The sequence below is a fragment of the Xiphophorus hellerii genome, chromosome 21 (assembly GCF_003331165.1).
Source record: "Xiphophorus hellerii strain 12219 chromosome 21, Xiphophorus_hellerii-4.1, whole genome shotgun sequence".
Classification (NCBI taxonomy): Eukaryota; Metazoa; Chordata; class Actinopteri; order Cyprinodontiformes; family Poeciliidae; genus Xiphophorus; species Xiphophorus hellerii.
This window is the reverse complement of record NC_045692.1, coordinates 15,006,110-15,027,471: the sequence shown is the minus strand read 5'-3', so window position 1 is coordinate 15,027,471 and position 21,362 is coordinate 15,006,110. Positions and strand designations below refer to the sequence as shown.

The 21,362-nt window shown below is 38.1% G+C and overlaps 2 protein-coding genes across 2 annotated transcripts in view; both read right to left on the bottom strand.

Annotated features, from left to right (window-relative positions):
- nck1b (NCK adaptor protein 1b) overlaps positions 1-2,851 on the bottom strand; it is a 38,558-nt gene extending 35,707 nt beyond the window's left edge. Inside the window, exon 1 of the mRNA XM_032551155.1 lies at positions 2,596-2,851. The gene's annotated coding sequence lies outside the window, so the exon portion shown is untranslated. The remainder of the gene's footprint in view (positions 1-2,595) is intronic.
- Positions 2,852-4,213: 1,362 nt separating this feature from the next.
- Positions 4,214-10,230, bottom strand: slc35g2b (solute carrier family 35 member G2b). The gene is made up of 2 exons (XM_032551686.1): positions 9,840-10,230; positions 4,214-7,851 (listed from the first exon to the last, which is right to left on the bottom strand). The coding sequence occupies exon 2, from the start codon at positions 7,822-7,824 to the stop codon at positions 6,574-6,576; it is 1,251 nt and encodes a 416-aa protein (XP_032407577.1). The 5' UTR covers positions 7,825-7,851; positions 9,840-10,230; the 3' UTR covers positions 4,214-6,573.
- Between the last annotated feature and the right edge of the window lie 11,132 nt (positions 10,231-21,362).

Here is a 21,362-nt window from a genome sequence, read left to right as displayed (position 1 = left end):
GACATTTAGTCTCTCTTAGATTAATAAATGCAAGAACAATGTTGCATGAAAAACACAGAGCTTCTAAAATACAAACTAGCCGCATTAGGCCTCTAATTGATGGTTTGGTTGAAAATGTGGCTGTATAGTTACCTGCTTTCAGTTTCAGACATGTTTAAAGTAAACATAATTCCTCGGTGATGATGCCTGCAACTCCATTAGATCTGCATTAGATAATTTCATCATAACAACACCACTAAAGGTGGTCAGTTTTGTTGGGGCTACATTTCAGATCAGCTCAAACATGAAATTTGGGGAAATCACCTTGGCTTATAGGAAAACCATGATACATACTTGATACTGGCTTCTTGAGGTCATGATGATTATTCAATTGACTGTAAAATGTGACAAAAACATGTTGGAAGGAGGTAAAAGGTGATGTGCTTTTTATTAATACCATTTCACCGTATAATAGCAGTCACACAAAAAAACAATTAAAGAAAAATGTAAGAACAAGATGATTTTGTTTCCACAGGAAAAAAAAGTTGTTCTATCCCTGCTTAAATAATATCTACTTTAATAAAAATGTACTTTATATCATTTTTTATATAGTTTGCTCTGATACATAAATTAAAGCCAAATATCAGAATAAACTAGGGATGAATGATATATATTGGTATCGGCATGTGGTATTATTTTGGTCATGTGATAGTAATGTAGCAAGGTATAATGGGATGAAGCAGATTAGCAATGTCAGAATTGTGGTTTTTAAATGGTGATAAAAGTGTTGGAAAATGTACCTAATCTAAATAATATTGCTTATCGGCAATAGCAGCGGTATTAATATTGGGCAAAATTTTCATGATGGTGCATCCCTAGAATAAACACTGTCTAAGATCAGCATTAGTGTATGCTTATTAATAATGCTAAATGTGCAGAGAACTACTCTATTCTGCGTTTTATAAGGTAACATTGGGAGTAAGACTGCACAATATTTCACAACATTGCATTATCAGTGTGTGAGATATTCCAATGCAAAGGACTGTTTGAGCACAATAATTGTCAGGTAATATGTTATAAACTTTCATTTTACAAGTTAATCTAATATTTAGAGTTTCAGGGTAGCAGATACAGTGGACACAAATTACATACCATCATAATATATTCCAATATTATCGCCATTGTGACATTTTCGAATACTGAGCAACCCTTATTGGGAGCCTAATGAGTCAATATAATTTGCAAGACTGCATGCTCAGGTAGCCAGCCTTCAGTAAGCTACATTATTAAAATGTTGTTCATGGCTTGAGTTTCTTCAGTTTTTTCCCCGATTATCTTTTTTTTTTTTTTCTAAATTTGACTTTTTGAATGAATAAAGTCGTATTTAAAAGAATTTAAATTATGACACATTGTGTGATTTTTCATGTCAAATTTCACAGTCTATATTTTTCATGTAAACATGCAATTCACTGACTGAAAGTTTTATCCCAAGCATCTGGATCATATACATTAAAGTGTAAATATATCTACAAAGTAAATTGTTCCAAAGGAAATAGGAAGACACATTTAATACACATCTACTGATATGTGCATTAAATTTACATATGCCTATTGATTAGTTACACAATTTATTGATCACTGTTATCATTACAGCATTAATGTGTGCATTATCTCAAATCACACAAAACTGTTTAGGTGCATTATTTAGTAAGTAACTGTATCTCAAATACCATGTATTTACTTTCTATGACAGTAATACATTTAGCTAGATGAATGGACTTTACATACACATTTTAGCAGTCCCATTGTGTATGGGAAATAGTTGGATAGTTGTGATAACAAAAAGAAAAATGTGGGTGAATCACAGTGTACTTCATTACTGCAACACACGATTTGGGCTGTGATATTAGATTAGTTCCTCAAATATCCCCCTATACTTCATCACTCAAATGTAAATATGGTTGAAAACATAGCATAGTATAAAATATGAAGTGATTTATGGTTCAGAAGATGCTTAGTCCTTGCATGTGTTTTATGATTCCATTTGTCATCTATAATTAATCATGGAAACTTGCTTTTTCCCAATCTCCAAAACATCCATCTGATTAAGCTGAAACCGCCTTTCATGAAAAATATTTTGAAAATCTTTCAAACCTGCCTACTTTATAATAACGGTACAAACAAAAAGCCACTGTGCTTACTAATAGAGCATCTTCTTCATTTTCAATCTCAGTCAATGAACATAACTATGCTGAAACAAGACAGATTTAATGTATAACCAGGATTTGTTGCACCCAAATGTTTGCCTTTTATGTCAAGTTAAGCTTTTCAGTGTGGAGCCACCCAACTTGGTTAATCTATCTGTGAAAATTCAGCAAACACCAACATCTCGTTTTAGAGTCGAAATTAATGTTAACCCCTTTGCGGACTGTATAATGGACCAAGCTGGCTATGCGACAAAGCAGAAAGGCTGGCTTTCTCTGTTTTTGCCTCGGTTACCTTTTAGCTGTTAGCCTATGTGGGTTTTACCGTTAAACAGAGGGGGAGCAGCAGAGGAGTGCGGCTGCAGCAGAAGGCAGCCTGGCACATTCCCTGTTCAGTCATGCCACGTCTTACCTGACTGCTGATGGCCACCTCTTCTTATCTCCTTTTAAATATTTTGTATTGATGGAGGCGTCTCGAAAAAGATGCTCACAGTGGATGTCCACAGTCCTCTCAAGCCAGCGGCCAAATATTTTCTTTCCCAATCCGAGAAGCTAGCCTAGCTGACTAGACGCAGCGCCCCGTTGGAAAAGCATTTCTGCATCAGACCGTGTCAGAGCTCAGCAGCAGCTAGGCTAGCTAACTAGCTGAAACAGCTACACGGTACCCACTCACTCACTTTCCGACTGCTCCTCTGTGATTGGCTGCGGGAGGATAGACTGTGTTCTGAATGGACGAGCTCGCTGCCAATCAATGCCACTGCAGCTGTTAATGTTCTACATTCCCATAGAACGTCCTCCTGAATTTTGCCTTCCAAGGGTAAAACAACCATACCAGCATAAGATTATCCTCTATCAACTTCATAAGGACTGAAAATTATTTTTTTATGTAGTATTAACTGCCTAATTAATTTTTTTCTATTTTATTTACTGCTTAAATAAAATTAGCATTCAATGTTTAAAAAACATTGAATAACGACAGTGACAATATTTTTACAAAAGTCTAAAGAGGGTTTATCACCAAATGAACATAGAAATTATTCACCAGAGCCAAACCAAAATTCTTCAGTGGTCATGTAAGTTCTCAAAGCTAAATCCTATATAAAACATTTGGAGTGAACTGAAGAGAAGATGGAATAAGAAAAGACAAAGACTCTTGATCAGAGACACAACACAAAGTCTTTAGCTAGGTGTGTATGATTTTCTTGCAAGGTTGGTCCATCAACTTGGAAATTGTTGGTCTCTTTTATGAAGGCAAACATGTAAGACTCTTATGTGTTGCAGATTTACAATCATTTACAGAATCTTTTCTTTTTCTTTTTTTTTTTGAGTTGTGGCCAGTGAGTACTTCCAACTTCACAATGTTTGGCGCGCCTTTGCAGAAAGTTTGGACACAAATGTTCTAGTTGGATTGTGAGAAGAACTGTCAGAAAATCCTTTCTCTGTATGCTCCAAACTTGTGAAATGTTAAAGCAAAAGCGTAAAAACTGTTGCTCTGCCAAGAATACTGTACAATCAGAGCTATCAGCAATTGTGCCACCAGCAATTTTGCAATACACATTAATTACTTAATGTTTTTGTTTTTGCTTTTACAGATCTTTACCAAGGGTGCCAATGCAGAGTGATGTATTTCAAGGTATCCACGTTTCATAAAAATGCTCAGTAATCTGTATCGCTCACTACAAGTTTCCATGATAATAGAAATAAGCATACAGAAATAACATCATCAAATTCCGTTCAGCCATAATGCATCTTATAAATGTGTCTGTGGTTAAGAGAGTTGCAGAGTAACTTGGAAGGTTGTGCAGCTCGCTGCAGGATGCAATCTGTTTCCTGCTCTAACAGATGGGCCTCCTCTACGTGTCTTCTTCGTTCTGCACCCAAAAGCCAATCTCAAAACTACTCAACGTGAATTGTCAAGCAGGATTCTCAGTTTTGTTGGGCTTAATAAGCTGTAGGTCATGATAGAATTTATTGCAAAAAGCAAGTAAATAAATGCTGGTTGTTCCAGTTTTAATTGTAAACAAACAGGATTTACACATATCTTTTTTATTTACAATGACAGTGATTCTTTGCAGATGTGTCCAACATTAAACTGAGTCTCACTTATAACAGCCACCCTTGTAATACAGAGTGCATACATCACAACACGACTGCTTCTGCTGAATGAATAAAAAGAGGAAAAGTGATGTGTATTTTGTACAATTGTTGTGATCAAAATGCTATCTCTTCCTGACATTAAGGAAATGGAAGTAACACAAACAAGCTTTATCCTTTAGTGTGAAAACAATTTAGGCAGGGGCACTTCCAAAAGCTGAGATAATATTTGTTCAGGAATTTTATTATAGTGTTGTGTAGAATTGGATGATCAAAGCGATAAATATAAATGCTTAGAATATTAAATTGCGTTATAAAACAAGTAAATGTAAGACTGTCAAGCCAAGTAAATACACACGGCTAGCCTTGGTGGCACCACTGATATCAGCTTTCTTCTTTCACTCCTGGCTGTCAGAAACATTAAGTAGGTCATGAATGCCACCTGCTGGGCTGTTGGTGAAGCACGTCAGTTCTGAATCAGCAATGTGTCCTTGTTCATGGCAAGCATTTTTTCATCACCATTGTGTCTCTATTTCGTTCCTCGGCAGTTCCTTTTGACCCTCAAGGCGGCATCTTAGAGACTGTTTATCTTTGCTCGGTTTCCTGAAAAGACTAAAAAAAAAAAAAAAAAAATGGAGGAGACGTACCCGGTGAACTGCTGACTTAACTGATACAGAAAAAGAAACAGCAGATGGACCGGCATTGTTTAAGGGGGACTTTAATTCAATTCAGTGCACTTGCCTCTGGGCATTAGTTTGACATACATCTGAGAGTAAGCAGAAGCCACAGTCAGAGAGAAAATCACGTTTGTCAAATATAAACTAGCTAATGGGATTGGAGATGTAGTTTGAACAGAATAAATTGCTCAAGTCATTTATTCTAGTTTGGATTTTTCACTCCTAATTTTGGATTTGCCTTATTGAATCTAGTGTAATTCTAAAAAAAAGTATTTGTGTAAACCAAATTTGCATAGTTTCTCTGTTGTTTTGAAAAGTGTTGAATTTGGATTGTATGAAAGTATACAAAAAAATTGTGTATTCACATTTTGAAGTAAAACACAATTATTTGTGCTGCTTTTTAGGCCCCTGCATCCCATGATTTGAAATTCACTTTTTATTTTCACAAGCACAATTAAGTCACTGTACTTTAAGGAATCTGTATTAAATGCGTAGTTAGAGTTTAGATAGAGCTGCCTAAGTAAGTCCATATGCCAAAACAAAACAGTGAAATAGCTCTTTAATAACCTGGTGAATTGAAAACTATCTTCAGCTTCGTGTTACTTTGGGATTTGTAGAATAAGAGTATTTTGCACTTTTGGTTCGAATGTTATGTAAATATAAAAAAAATCTGTAGAGAATTTAGTGTTGAAGCACATGAATTTTCGAAATGGAAAGTGTCTTGGAAAAAGTTTGTTAGAGCCATCTATTCTTTTGTTAGTTTGGCTTTTAAATTAAAACATTATAGATATGGGACTCTCACGATAACGCTTAGCAAAATTGCCACGGTTTTAAATGATCACTGTGTTTGCTCAAAAATTAAAAACAGAATATATATGACATGTTTTTAGCAGACACTGCTCTTGCTTGTTAACTTTACTTTCAAAACAAATTTAGCTCAATAATAGGAGTGATAGTCATGATTGAGAATATTTTGAAGCAGCTAAATATGTCTTTATGGGGAATGAGGGACAGACCAGCAGTGCACAGCAACACATTGGGTGTGGGGGGCAGTAGTGCACTTTTCTATGCTCTGCTCAGCTCACTTTGACACTTTCTTTGGCATCTCAATCAGTTTAAAACTTAGAAAAGCTGTGATAGTGAATTGTAGTTGTTTTGAAAGCAACTATTTAGACCATGGTACTTTTACATCTGTAAACGGCCTATTCATAAATCATTGTGTTTTAGTCTCTAACAACAAATCAGGTCTTTCAGTGAAGCATTTTCTTTTTTTTTATTCCTTGTTACAATATGAATGGTTTCAGGGCTGACATTTACACAGTTTTGGCAGTGTGACGACAGAAGATTATATCAACACCTTGTGGCATCATAATTCACTCGTGCCTCGTTTTGCTGACATTTTAGTCTGTGGCACAATTTGACATTAAAGCATCACTATACGAAAGGGAAATGGTCACAATATTACAATTGTCTTTTATTTCACATGTAAATATTAACACTTTAGCTACACAAACTGGCACTCTGTTCACAGCACAACAATACAAAATCATCAGATGAAGATTCAGACATTCTTTTGATTGCACAACCAAGCAACACTGTAAACAGATAGACTGACAGATTCATTTGATAGGCGAGTCTAGGATTTCTTGGTAATCCTGCCGAATGGCCCTGCTCACTCTGTACAGCTTGACCCCGGTCAAAGTGAACACGCTGACCATGATGACAAGGCCTCCTATCACATCGTACACTGAGGGGATCATCCTCAGCACGATCAGCTGCAAAAACATTGAAACCACGATCTCTAGGTGCTGCACGGTGCTAACTAAGGCTGGATGAAACTTGTTTAGAGCATAGTAGACTCCAAGGAACGCTACCGTGGAGCAGATACAGATCCCAATTAAATAGCCCCAGGTCTCCCCATCCAGGGGAATAATAGGCTCCTGCATTATGAACATAGTGGAGGCGCCCCAGACAGTGCCTGTCCAGCCGAAGGTAAAGAGTGCTGTCCACATGCTGACGCGCTCTTTGATGGCTCTGTAGACAATCATGGAGAGGGCGGCGGTCAAGCCTGCCATAACTGTCATTGTATAGCCAAATGCCTCCTTCCAAAACCCCAGCCTGGACTTCTCCTCATCTGCTACATTCGGCACCATGACTAGACACAGGCCGAACACACTTCCCACCACCGTGACCACATCAGTGTAGCTCAGCCTCTCATCCAGCAGCAGGAAAGCCAGTATGGCACTGAAGACAGTAGTGGATGCACGCCACATGATGGTACCGTTGCTGGGGGGTACAATGGCAAAGGATGTGTAGGCGCAGGTGATAGAAATTACATTGCACACACCATAGAAGAAGAGACGGAGCCGGTAACCCTTGGGGCCAAAGGGTGCCTCATGGTAGTAGAGGACCACCATGATTGACAACACTTGGATCACAGAACGGATGAAGAGCAGCTCGAGAGAGGGAACCTTAGAGCGATCTGCTGCCAATCGGGTAATTAGCGCCACACATCCATGAGCTGCTGCTGCCCCAAACAAGGCCATCCAGGTCACTCTGGAAGCCAACACATTAGCCTCGCCAAAGCTGGCCAGCTGACCCTCGACCCCCTTGTCTCTTTGCACACTTGGCTGCTTAGGCTGAGTCTCCATGGTTCCAAAGAAAGTCCTGCTGCCTTTGGCATCAGACACCAGTCTCTTTCCAACGTTTGCCTCTGCAAAAGAACCAAAATCCTCAAAAGAGGGTGCATCGTCGTACCCTTCATCACCAGGCTGGGGGAAGTGGGTGGCATATTTTACTGTGACTGTGTTTGGGTGAATTTTGACCCGCTTCTTTGATCCAAACTGCAGGGAGGCTGAAGCTGCATCCATGACGTGTGAGGTATTTAACAGTGTTATCTGGAAAACAGGGAAGTAAAAAATATTATTTAAATTACATTTAGGCTCTTGCATTAAATATTCATAGCCCTGGAACTTTTTCACATTTTCTCAAATTATAACCATTAACTTCAGCATTATATTGTGGTTTTACTCAGTACACCAACAAAAAGTGATACATAAAGGACGAGTACAAGGAAAATGATACATAGTTTTGAATTATTTTTTACAGTAAAAATATGAAAAGTGTGGAATGTATTTGTATTTACATATAATCTCAGAGTCAACACTTTGTGGAGCCATCTTTCACTCTAATTACAGCAGGAGGTCTTTGGGGATATATGTCTACCAGATTTGCAGAAAGTTGTGTCCATTCTTCTTTGAATGCTGAGTCAGATTGGGTAGAGCATTTGCACACATCCATTTTTAACTCTTGTCACAGATTCTGATCTGTGATTAGATCCAGACTTTCACTGCACTGGTCTAACCCATGAACATGCTTTGATATAAACCATTCCATTGTGACTCTGGGTTTAAGTTGGGGGTTGCTGTCCTCCTGAAAGGCGAACCTTCACCCCTGTCCTGAGTGTTTTCTAGTCTTCATTCTAGGATAGCTCTGTATTTACCTCCATTCATCTTCTTATCAACTCTGACACCCATTAAAGTCCATAAGTAACAAAAACAGTCTTTTAACAAAAATGGTGCCATTACCATATGGCACATATTGCTTCTTCTGAGCAATGTTAGTTTTCAGCAAAACATAGTATTTCATTTTGGTCAGTACAACCAGATCACATTTTTTCACATTTTCTGTGTCCCCTACATAGCTTGAGGCAAACTACAAATAGGGCGTTTCTTTTTGCCACTCTTCCATAAAGGACAAATTCAGCATTTAATAGTTACCCTGTCAACAGACTTCCTCACCTGAGTGGTGGATTTCTGCTACTCTTCCACAGTTATAATTTAGGCCATTATTTAGGTTTGCAATTCTGCTATGCTCTGTTCATTTTTTTATATGATGAGTTGAACTGTGTTGTCAAGAGATGTTTATAGCTTTTAACTTTCCCACACTTTTCTCTCTGACCTGTCTGCTGTAATCTTTGGACTTAATCCTTTCTGCTCAGAACTGTTCTTTAACCAACTTTCCCATTTTTAATTTTGTTTTCATTGACAACCATGTATTCATTGTCACATCTATGCACTACTTTGTGTTGGTCTATCACATTAAAACTCAATAAGATAGACATTTATGCTCATAGGGGCCAAACATCAAACACTCTGAGGCTGATGCAGTCTGATGGGAATGGGATTACATAACAAGGAATCCACAGAGGGGGCTGATGCATAAATGTGGGCCATGTATGAGATGAATGGAGAGGCACACCATAATTAAGCTACATCTGAATACGCCATGTAGAAAGGATACAGGAACAGTCATCTGGAAAATTAGTTTGATTCTTTACTCATTAAATTTTGCATCCTGGAGTCAGATGAATCAGTGATTTATATTTTAAATTATATTTATTATACATACTGTATATTCATATTTTTATTCCCCCGCCCATATTTTGCAGTCAGTCCAGAACTAATTTTAGAATCACATTAAAAAAACCCAGCATGAGTCCAAACCACAAGGGGGCAGAAAGATACTTCTGACTGTTATATGGTTGGTCCTCTTTCATTAAGATTAAAATTAAAATACAAATTGATGAAAAACGGAAGTTGAAGAAATGACAAGATAAAAAGACGTCTAAATTAAGGCGTATAGGAAACGCTGCAATTAGTGTTTTTTTTTTTAATTGCCCGTGAATTTAAAGCAGGTAAAATCGTTTCTCCTCACGAATTGCGGGATAAAAATAAGAGCAATTCTTCTAATTAACGAGCGCCATATTAATAATTATATAATTTTAAGAGATCGCTAATCCATATCTTTTCTGACAGTCGTTTACATCGAAACCACCCGCCCCCCTTTTTTTAGTAAGAAAATGTTATTTTTAAAAACATCTTACCTGGTGTTCTTTAATGAATTCCTAATGATGTTGGATGAAGCAGAGGTCTGTGTCATAAAAGCAGATTTGGTCGGAATTCCTCATCCTTGCACTTGTCCATCTGCAGCTCCCATTCCCCCATGTTCCCTCCCCCTGAAGCGGAGCTTCTCTGCAAGACGTCTGCAAGACTATTTGTTTTTTCTTCTTCCTCTTCAAAACTGTTTAACCAACTCTGCCTTTGCTTCTGCCGCCTATGAATCTGAAGCTGCTGTTGCTGGTGAGGCGGGTGATGACGATGGTGATGATGATGATGATGATGATGATGATGATGATGGAGGGGGGAGGAAGCAACGGTCGTTGTCACAGCCAGCGGTTTCTTCTTTTCAGTCTAAATCCCACCCTTCCACCCCCCTCTCCCCCCAGCTACATTTGCTCTCGTTCGTCTTTCTCTAATAGTGGCAAAATAGGAAGAGGATGTACGTTGGAAGACCATCGTCATTATCATCATCATAATAATAATATAGCCCGAAAAAAAATGCACATTTGCTTCCTTCTTTAAGATGTTTGTTTCAAAAAAGAAAAGGATGTTGTTACATTTGTGATATGAGTGCAGATCTACTTCCTCTTTAAAACCATTTGTTGTAGATGAACATGGAAATTCCATTCATGTAGTTTTAATCAGATTATTAATCCTCCTGAGAACCCTAACTTGCTGTTCTGTTTTTGTGTGCAACACTCATTTATGTTTGCTCCAGTCACTTAACCAAAAAATAAACAAAGTTGATAATGAATACTTACTGTTTGAAATTCTTGAACTTTTTTCTACTCTGTGATGTGACAGCCATTAACTTTAATGTATTTACTTGAGATTTTATATAATGAACTATCACAAAGTAGCTACTTGTGAGGTGGAATAAAAATGAAACATAGTTTAACTTTGGATTTTTTTGTGTTTTTTACAAAGAAAGACATGAAAAGTGTGGCACGCATTTTCTGCCCTATTTAATCAAATGCCCCTAAATAAATCACGTTGCAGACAGTTGCTTTAATGCACCCCTATCTGAAATAAAATGTACTTTTGTGTAAAACTCTAGACAGCATCTGGAGGAAAGCTAGCTCTGCACACCACCCTTAACATGATGACTTCCTCATGATTGAAACATGGTGGCAGCATCATGCTGCATGCTATTTTCTCTACAGGCAACTGGTCAGAGTTTAGATACATTTATATCTAAGGGCTGAATATGAAGGAACTACATTTTTAATTTGAGTTGTGTTTGTATCTAAACTCACTTGAATTTCTGGAGTCCTGAAATTTGCTTCAGGATGGCCGTCATGGGCAGTTCAGCTTGTTTGACTTCCCATGAGGGAAGTACCTAACACAACCATTCTGCCTTGGACTAAACAGATACTTTGGGAAAGAAAGGTAAACACTTGCAGCAATGAAAACAGCAGGACCACAATAAAATAATATGATAATGTCGTCTCTTCATGCAGCAGGTTTATAGAACTTAAATTAGATTGTGAAGTTTACCCCCCAGGCAATGCACCAAGATTCCCAGCTGGTGATATAAGACTGTAACGCCACTGGCTCTGAAACATGACACCGATTTTAATTATCATGGAGGACCACAGAAGGTGATTTGCAAAGCTGGAGCAATTAACTCTGTGTCAACATCTGCATAAAGCTCCATGCAATCACAATAAATCTGCCAGTAGGGAATGAGCGTGTAATGTAATTGCTTATTAATGAAGGAAATTGTGGTCGGAAAACACGTGTAATTGTTTTCTGCACATGACAGGTAGCACAGTTACAAACAGTGAAACAAAAACAGTTGAGTGAACCCTTAAAATAATATTTCAAGGTGACATAATTCATTTTGTTTTCTTTTTTTTTTTCTTGTAAAACTGATGGTACATATCACTGCTAGAGCTTCAAGTTAATAATCCATGTATTATGATTTGGAATGAAAATAGAATCTTATATTCCTCAATTCTTCAATGAAAACGGCACCTTTTATGTGGGAGGCACTTGCCTTCAAAGGATAAATGAGAAACTTCCATCCCTATGCTGGATAGTTGGTGTGAGTTTGTGCTGATATACTGTATGGTGTGCATACAGTTCCATTTTTATCTCATCTGTTCTGTTTCATCCAGGCAAACATTGACAACCCCATGTTTCCCTGTCATTTAATATCCTCCTCTTTAAAAGGGTGTACTTTCTTTTTGACATGACAGCAAATCCTGTTGATCACATGTTTTCATTCCCACTGTAGATTCCTCTGAACTGAATTAGTGAATCCTCATCCCGATGAAGGGGATACAAATTCAGATATGTCTTACAAATAGCCATCCATCTGGATATTAATATGTATAAAGCCATAACAGCACAAGCAATTACCCATCCTAGGGCTGTTTGAGCACTTAGTGTTTGAGAAATAATAAAAAAAGCATGAAAATGTCCACTGTAAACTCTGCATGGCCTCACAGCTCATTGAACTAAGATGAGAAGTGGGAGGCAATCATGCCCTGTCTTCTCATTTTATCATGCAGGGCGTAGGATTAGTGCAGCTGACCCGGACTATTGAGGAAGTGCTCAGAGGTCTAAAATACTGGAGGTATTTTACAATCTCACAAAACACCCAAGTGATTCTCTTGTTTCTAGAAAATCTCTGGTGATGTAAGAGTAAGGCTAGATTTATTTATTTTAAGTGCATGTTTAGGTTTACGTCTTCTATGTTTGGTGGTTCAATCAGACATTGCATAAGGAGAGATGGCTTTAAGCTGAGGTGTTAGTTAAGTTGTACATTAGATACTAGAAAGCATAATTTCTGATGTTTGATCTATTACACTGTGTGAAGTACAAGAATTTTAATAAATTTAGATGTTGCATGGGCTGGTTAGACATGAAATGACAAATCAGGACTATCTTTTGAGAATGAAGCCCAAAAGAATCCTATTGACCTGCACTAGACTGTAGTAAAACTCTTGAAAACATAGTGGTTCATGCTGATGGTGGGGGTGTACTTGTGTGTTCTTTGTTCTGATGTTCTTACTGATGATTGCTTCCAGCAGGATAATGCACCATTCAGTTCACACCATGTCTTCTCATGGAAATTCACAAAAGAAAAATAAATAAATAAATAAATAAATAAATAAATAAATAAATAAATAAATAAATAAATTCAACTGAATCATACAGACAAATTCCAAGTCAAGTACATACATTCCAAATTGATCTTTGTTATCAAACAATGTAGTCAGTTTATATTTCAGATTGGTTAAGAAAGTTTCATACCTAAGGAAACCCAGTCGACTTTATTAACTCATTATCTTTCAGTATTCACTTTTCCTGGACAAGCATGTCGTTTGAGTGGACTGTGGGCTGCATTGTGTTGTTGACTTTTCAGCAATACTCTTACTGAACATCCTTGTAGCAACAGCAGGAAAAATAACTCCCCTTTATGATGAAGAAACATCCGGGGGAACCTGGTTCAGTATCCGTCTGCCACGTCTGACTGGAGCTTTGAGAAGACACAGCAAAGACACAACAAAGACACTGAAAGATTGATCTGGTGGCTTTGTCTTGAGGAGAAACACAGCTAAACAGGCATGCTCTGGGACAGTTTTCAAGTACAGGATGAAAGGGAACACATACACTTAGTCACAATAAAAGCTCAGCCAATAGCTTTGTCTAGGAGAGAGACCGTTTTAAACACTATAAGATATGCAGGGACAAAGATATCATAAATAGAATGAGAACATTTAATTGTTGGCAACTAAAATTTCTCCAATGGTGCCCTCCAGAAAGGCGTCTCAAAATGCCAGACCAGATGTAGCTCCTAGAAAAAACTGAGAGAAAACACAAAGTTGAAGCTGACAAACAGCAACAAATGCAACAATGTAATGTACCAGTATTACAATGTTTCAATATTGTACTAGCATTGTCTTCCACAGGTCTCTGCCCAGCAGAGCACCTTCGGCATGTAGAGAAACATAAAATCCCCTTCATTACAGGCAGACAACAAATTTGCAGGAACTGTGTGACGCTATCATGGGAATACGGACTAAAATATTTCCAAAAACCTGTTGAATTTACATTAAAAAGGATTAAGGCAATTCTCAGGGCAACCAGCCATGTGAAAAGTACCTGCAGCAGATTTACAAATGGAGGGATGTTTTTCAATGTTGTATTACTCTGTCTATTTCAGTTGAGCCATTTCGTTCTTATTTTGAGTAGCACACCCCTCTCATGAGGTTTGCATGATAAATAAATATGCAAATACCACTTTGGCATTTTCAGTCACACAAATGCTCTTTTCCAGAAAAAGTTGCCTCTATTTCTGCCTTGGCTATGAGCTTTTGGAGTAATTAGCACAAACAACACTTCACAGACTGAAAGAGATAAATATAGCAATGGGACTGTTTTTTATGATCCCTGTGATTTAACATTGAAACAAACAGTGAGACTTTCTCCAAGGCTGAAATTTGAGGCATTTCTGTTCATGCACCCTGAAGCTTATCTCTTGCTTTCAAATGCTCATGCTAAAAGGACCAGCTTCAGTCACAGTAAACACACACGGTAATTCCTTACCTGCAGCAGCAACCGCTGAAGCAGTAGTTTCACTCAATATATTCCAATGAGATGCTCTCAGCTACAAATGGAATTGTAGATTACTCCTGCAGGCTATTTGCGAAAATGTGAGAGCCCCCGAGCGCATTTGTATTGATTACATGTGGGTTTTTATTTGCCCGTCAGTATGCTCCCTCCTAAATGTTACAGATGTGGTACTTATTTACCACCCATTGCAAGCCTCAGCCATTCGTCATCGATCAGGTAGTTATACAGTATTTCTGTTGTAATAGCGCAGGATGAGAAACTCCAATCCCTTCTTGTACTCTGTCAGGCTGAGTTGGAAAATTCATAAGGTGAGAGAAGACTTGTCACTGACATGAAGCGGACAGAGAATACTTTTTTCAGCTTTTGAAAACAATGAAACTGAGTTGCTTGTGGGTGGTAAATGAATGCATGTGGTTCCTGTTTTGTTAAAGCATGAGGGCGAGGAAACATACCAACTGTGTTTGTTTTTTAACAAGATAACAATCGCTGTCCATCGTGTAACACAAAAGATTTGCCAAATCGGATAATCTAAAGTTAAAATATTACAGCGTTAGTTTACTACATAATGTTGCTTTCCAGTAAAATGGGTCACTGTTTCCTCTGTCTGAATGTACACCATGTTAAAGTTCTGCCAGCTGTCTATGTCAAAGCCAAACTTTCTTCTGCTTGAAGGTACTGACAGATATCGCTCCTAAAATAGCTCATCCCTGGGAGCTAGCTTTTGGCACTTTTGTTTTTCGTGTACGTACCGTGCCCCCAAATTATACACTGCCTCATACTTACTTATATGAATACCAAATAGGCCAGGGTAGAGATGTGTTCTAAATGGAGCATTTTAAATTATGAATGAGCTAGGGAAGTTTGAGGCTCTCTAGATTTGATGCTCTCTTTCACTGTGTCTAAGAATAAAACCAAAGAAAACGATGTCTTCGGTCTGTCTAAGATGTGGAATACTGAATGATGCTAAAGCTTGGGATTTTATTAACGTTTAACCTTATTAGTGGTGTCAGAAGTTTTGTTAAGATTTCAATGCAGCATTACAAGCTGTGTTAGAACAAATGCAATGTGCACCCTGCTAGCCCAGGGTACAGGACTCCCTTCTTTCTATCAGGGCTGCCATAATCCTTCATGACATGGACTCAACAAAGTGTCAGAAACATTCCTAGTCCATAGGACATGATGGCTTTACAAAGTTGCAGGTTTGTCAGTTGCACATCCATGGTGAGAATCTCTTGTTCCCACACTCTTAATGGCGCTCTGATGGATTGAGGTTGCTGACTATGAATGTTGTTGGAGAAGAGTGAGTTCACTGTCATAATCAAGAAACTACTTTAAACAGCAGTTATCAAATCACTGTTAAAAAAGAGCAATTTGGGTAAGCTGCAATTGCAAAATTATAGCTTTGGACATGGCAAAGCTGGTAGATACACACTCTATAAGACTTGCACTTGTAATAGCAATCAAAGGTGATTCTATATAGTGTTTGGGGATAAACACAGATGCGTACCATTCTTCTCTAATATGTATTTGGGAAAAAAAAGCTAAAAATGTATCTTTTTTCCTTCCAGTTCTATTTATTTACTACATTGTGTTGGTCTTTCATATAAATTCCCAATAAAACTCTTTAGAGGCTGAACAATTTCAAGAAGCTTGAAGACACTGCACATCCCCAGCAACATGAATCAGTGTACACACTCTGACACGATAGCAGATGATAAAAGTATAATTTGCCTATCAACTGAGCTATGTCTCATCTCTTTTATTTACTTTGAGAGACAGGAGCTGAAACGTTGGACCTTTTCTCTGAGGACTGAAATGACAGCTGCGCCATTAGCTGCTGTGTGTGGGCTCAACAAACTGGAAGCTGTAAAAATATCATAAGAGAACACTTAAGTGGATGAGACATTTTCGAATTTCATCACGGATGGACATTCGTCTGTCCAGTCGAGCATATGAGTGAGTAATCATCACAGCATCTGAGCCCAAAAGAGAGGTTATTCATGTGTTATACTGGGGGACAACAGACACAACTATAAAGCAGCAGTGCAGTGGACCCAATAAATAGCTTGTGTAGGAGTAAAATTTAGGCATCGAAGATAATAATGAATGGAGCTCCTTTAAATCTGATTAAGCCTTTCTATAATAGCAACTGTAATGAAGTTTCCTCTCAGTCTTTGCAGTCTTTTAATGGAAAGTAATAAGTAACTCAAAATTAGATGAGACAAGGCTGTGTGGAAGAGGTCGGAGTTGTTCACTCTTTCTGCACATGATGGAGGGCAAAATAAAAAAGAGGTAAAAGTGGTCATTTTGAGAACTTAGTCTAATATATATCTAAAGATGGTATTTATGGAGCATGAATGTCAAAGACCCCCATTAGGGGAACTTAATCTGTACTCATCACTAATCTCATCCTCTACTTAACCTTACATTAACAGTGAGGAGATGTTAGCCTTACATTAGAGTGAGACCAGGACATGTCCAGTTCTGGTCCTGACTTACTTGTTCCTGTTCCTGTCCCCTTTCTGACTTCTGCAACAGACCGACTTGATGCAGTAGCAGCAGTTGTACTTAATGCTTCTGACACCACACTGGCTGTGAGAAGAACACCACAGGCTGTCAATGCTGGAGAGACTCGTAGCACTGATCACAGTGTTTTATTGGGACCCTGCAAATGTTGAGGTGTGACAGTGCAAATTAGAAATGCAAACCTGGGATAGGCAAAACAGAAAAGCTTGAAAAATAAACTTGATGCCACCTAATCTGACATTTTAAACAACACATGATGAATCTTTAATTTTAAAAACAGTAAAGCGTGTTATGTCTCTAGGACAGGATCAGTTTTGCTGTCTTTCCCTGTGTTAATCTAACAAACTTTGACTTGGTTTCTACTCGAAGAAAAAAAGGATGTGAATGATATGCAGGCACATTTTACAGGAACACTTCACACTGCATGTTGCATCTTGTTCTGTACTTCCTCATAATTAGGAACAGATTTAATATCTAATGTCTGAACACTTTATTAAAAAGGAGAGACATAGTAAAACATGGCTTTTAATATGGCTATATCATGGAGGACTTGGAGTCAGTCCCCCTTTTGCCAAATTTTTGCAAATAAAATGTTCAAAGAAATTCGCCAAAAATTACATAAATTAAAATGATAATTCTTAAGAAAATGATTCCTGGAGAATGAAATAGGAAATAGTGACTATGCTAATTATTAATCCCAGTCTTATGTTTTTACACAAATTTTGGGATGTCCGTTCTGTCTGAGGTTGTTTCACTCTCATATTTGCATTAAAACAGGCTGTTGGTACCGAGAATGAAAATGCTAAATTATTATTTTGGTATCCCCTTACATGGATCTTCTGTCTAATTGAAAGTCCACTGGGGTGCAACAGTCAAGGCCTTGAATGCAATCAGACTCCAACAAAGACAGATTGAAATCAAATTGACTTCAGCTCCTCAGAATAAATGTGTCCTTCAAAGTCAGTTGTGCTTAAAAATAGGAGCAGTTCAGAATTGAGTTATTGATCATCTTCATCATTTACGCCACATTCATTCTGGCCTGACAGCAACATGAGGGCATAATAGATGCCTTGTGATGACTCCTTTCCCCAAACTGTTGTATTGGTGCCGAGACATGAGACAGTAATAACAGTGTAAACCAAAGTTAGATTGTTAAAGCAGCATGATACATTATTTGATAGGGAATTAATCACCGTCTGTTGCAAAGCGGTGCTGTCTGGAACAGGGGGAGCAAAGAAGGTCGGATGTGAAGGTGATTTATTACGGTGGATAATGGCTTGACTGGAAACTTCATGTTAAATGTACTGAATAAAAAAAAATGTCTCATTTATCATTGTATGCAGTCCTGCTGTTATTACATATTAGCTTTATTAAAACAAAGGGAGAAAAAAAATTTTTTGGATTGGAGGTAAAGCTTCCAATATGCAGAGCGACTGTGGCTCTGTAGGTAGAGTAGTCGTCTTGTGATCAGAAGGTTGTAGGTTTGATTCCTCCTGCTACATGTTAAAGTGCCCCTGGGCAAGGCACTTAACCCCAAACTGCCAACCGATCTGCATATTGGTGTATAAATGTGTGTGCGAATGGGTGAATGTGACTCTAGTGTAAAGTGCTTTGAATGCCAAAATCATTGGAAAAGTGCTATATAAGTTCAATGCATTTACTTGTGATCAAGAATGTATAGCATGATCAAAGTAAACCATCAAACAAAAGTATTCACCCACCTAAACTTTGTTACAATAAATACACAAACTTTAATGCACTTCATTGTGGATTTATGTAATAGATAGACAGTAAATAGTAGTGAAAACATGTAAAGAGAGACTCTGAAGTTTGCCAAGGAACGCTGGTGACAGGACAGGCTATTCTTTAACAGGGGGACAAATAATTTGTCAGAGTTCATGGGAAGGTGGATGGAGGTAAATGCAGGGGAATCCTGAAACAAAACCTGATGAAGACTGCAAAACAGTTGAGAGTTGGGTGGAGGTTCATCTTCTAGCAACACAACACTAAAACATAAAGTGAGAGCCACAAAAAAAATATGTCTGCCCTCCATATTCATGTGGGGCAAGACTTAATTACTGTTTCAGGATATTCTTAATTCTTTCTGACTGAGTTTGAAACATTTTACATAGAACATAAGCAAAACAAAATCAGAGTAAAGGTGTGTAATTTGTATCAGGGGCGGTTCATCTGCTGCTGTTCTGAAGTAAACTTCCAAGGCAACCAATTACCCTTAGATGTCACCTACTTAGAACACATATACTGAAATTGAATCTCAGTATAAATCCAGTAGCTGGGCCAAAAGTTTGTTACGAGAATATTAGTGAACAAATAGCAACATGAAGACAAAAGAATACACAGATCACCTCCTGGTCTCCTGTTAAAACCCCAGCTTCCTGAGTATTTTCAATTATACAATAAATCTTAGCTTCTAATTTATGATCGTCAGTGTGTTCATATGTGTTAGTCACAGAACAAACCTTCCTGGGTGACAGGAGATCAATGCAGACAAATTAATAGGTTTAGTTAATTAATCAAGAGCCACTGCTGTTTCAGTCTCTTCTGTTGGGGAGAGAAAACAAGTCATAGCTGTAATATTCTGTTTCTTCCTCACTACTAGCTACAGATGTTTTCTGTCCAGCTGCTCCAATTTTACTATCTCCAGATGATCCCTCAGTGTCTTAGTTCAGGGTCGTTTGGGTCTGAGTTTAGTTGAAAGGAGTTTTTTTTTTTTTTTTTTCAAACAGCACTTGTTGCCTGGTACCACAGGTTATTGATTTAAAAGCCCTGGTCGAGCCTGTTAGCTTTACCTTCACAAACACAGTTGCCATGACATAAAAGCCACCGCTGAGCTGATGTGTATGCACTGAAAAGGTGAAGGATCCAGACAATGCGAGCTAAATACAGTCACTTTAGAAAGCAAATGTCACTCCCGCAGGGGATAAACTTGTAAAATCAACTCTGTGAAGCTGTGGTTAGCAGCAGGCTAAACCACAACTTCTGCAGATGCTACTGCTGAGTCAGATATCTGAGGCTCTGAGCATAGATGCAATTCAATCAGCAGGTTTAGTCATGAATTCAAGAATGTAAATATGATTTATTTTTAAAAACTGTCAGCCCCCCCCACCAAAAAACACAAAAAAACTCCACAATAGCAAGACTTTTTATAAATCTGCCGCAAGAATGTTTCAGTTTGCTATTCTCAGGCATTTCTGACAGCAACTTTTAATGAGGCTAAAAATATAAGTGTCTCAACACCACCTTCTCCATGCATTTAAATTCCTTCCTGACTGAACATTTCTCAAAACATTTTAAAGCTTAATTTTCAAATAGATGTGTAACAGACAAGACTTGTTCATTTTATGCCATGTTACTTCTGTTGTATAACCATCGGGAACCAGGGTGTAGTTTATCATCATTTTGACGCCTCTGCATCGGGAGCCAGACAAAATTCCTCATCGACCTCGCCGAATACAGCTACGGCTCCTCTTATTGACCGCTTTGCCTCTCCCGGGGGGCATTAGACTTTTGCGGGCTCGTTACCAGATGGAGCGAGTCAGCAGTGGTGTACAAAGTAACCCCGTGCGCTGTCATTGAGTGAACAGATGGAGCAGGAGGAGATGGGTGATCTCATATGGAGCAAGGAAGCAAAAATTACAGAGGGAGGCTTACTGACTCTGTGTAACTAGGAAACTCAGCGACAAAAACTGAAAAAAAAGAAGAAAAAAGACAAACTGGTTTTTCAGAGGCAAAAACCAAAGTTACAATAGAGTGATATCAGTCAACGGATCTTCTTGTGGTATAAAAACTTCCTCAGAGTTCAGATCCAGATTCAACTGGTAATACATGTCAAAACTTTAAAAAATGATTTGAGCAAATCCTCTCCCTTCAATCTGAAAGACCCTGATACAGACTCCCCAAGAGTTGCAACTTTACTTGCATTAAATGAAGCATATGAAGCTGCTATATTTAATGTAGCATGGCACCTGCAGTTCCTTCTTTATGTGTCTTCCTGGGGTTGTTGGGGCCATTGGGATGGTACATTCTAGTTAAAGAACTGTGCCGCTTATGCTGGCAGCATGTAGAAGTAGCTCTGTTACATTAGCTCTGATTTGTTCTTTAAAAAAAAAACAAAAAAAACTCATGTTCATAATTGTTTAGTTTGATACATTTTGCTGACTCCAACATCTCTCTGCCCGACTTTAGCCATATGGCCAGATAAAGATTTAAAAAGGAGCAGCAAAAGCAAACGAGGTGGATAAGCAGTGCTTGCTAACAATTTGTGGTGTCATTTGGATATGTTGTTGTGGAATATCATCTGTGTTGGACAGAAATGTAGCTGTTAGTATGTTATTGCAGACATAACGCCTGTCTTCTAGCAATAGTCATCAGTCAGA

Bases quoted from the DNA above. Each gene is read 5' to 3' on its own strand.
- slc35g2b (XM_032551686.1), bottom strand. From the start codon at position 7,824: ATGGATGCAGCTTCAGCCTCCCTGCAGTTTGGATCAAAGAAGCGGGTC.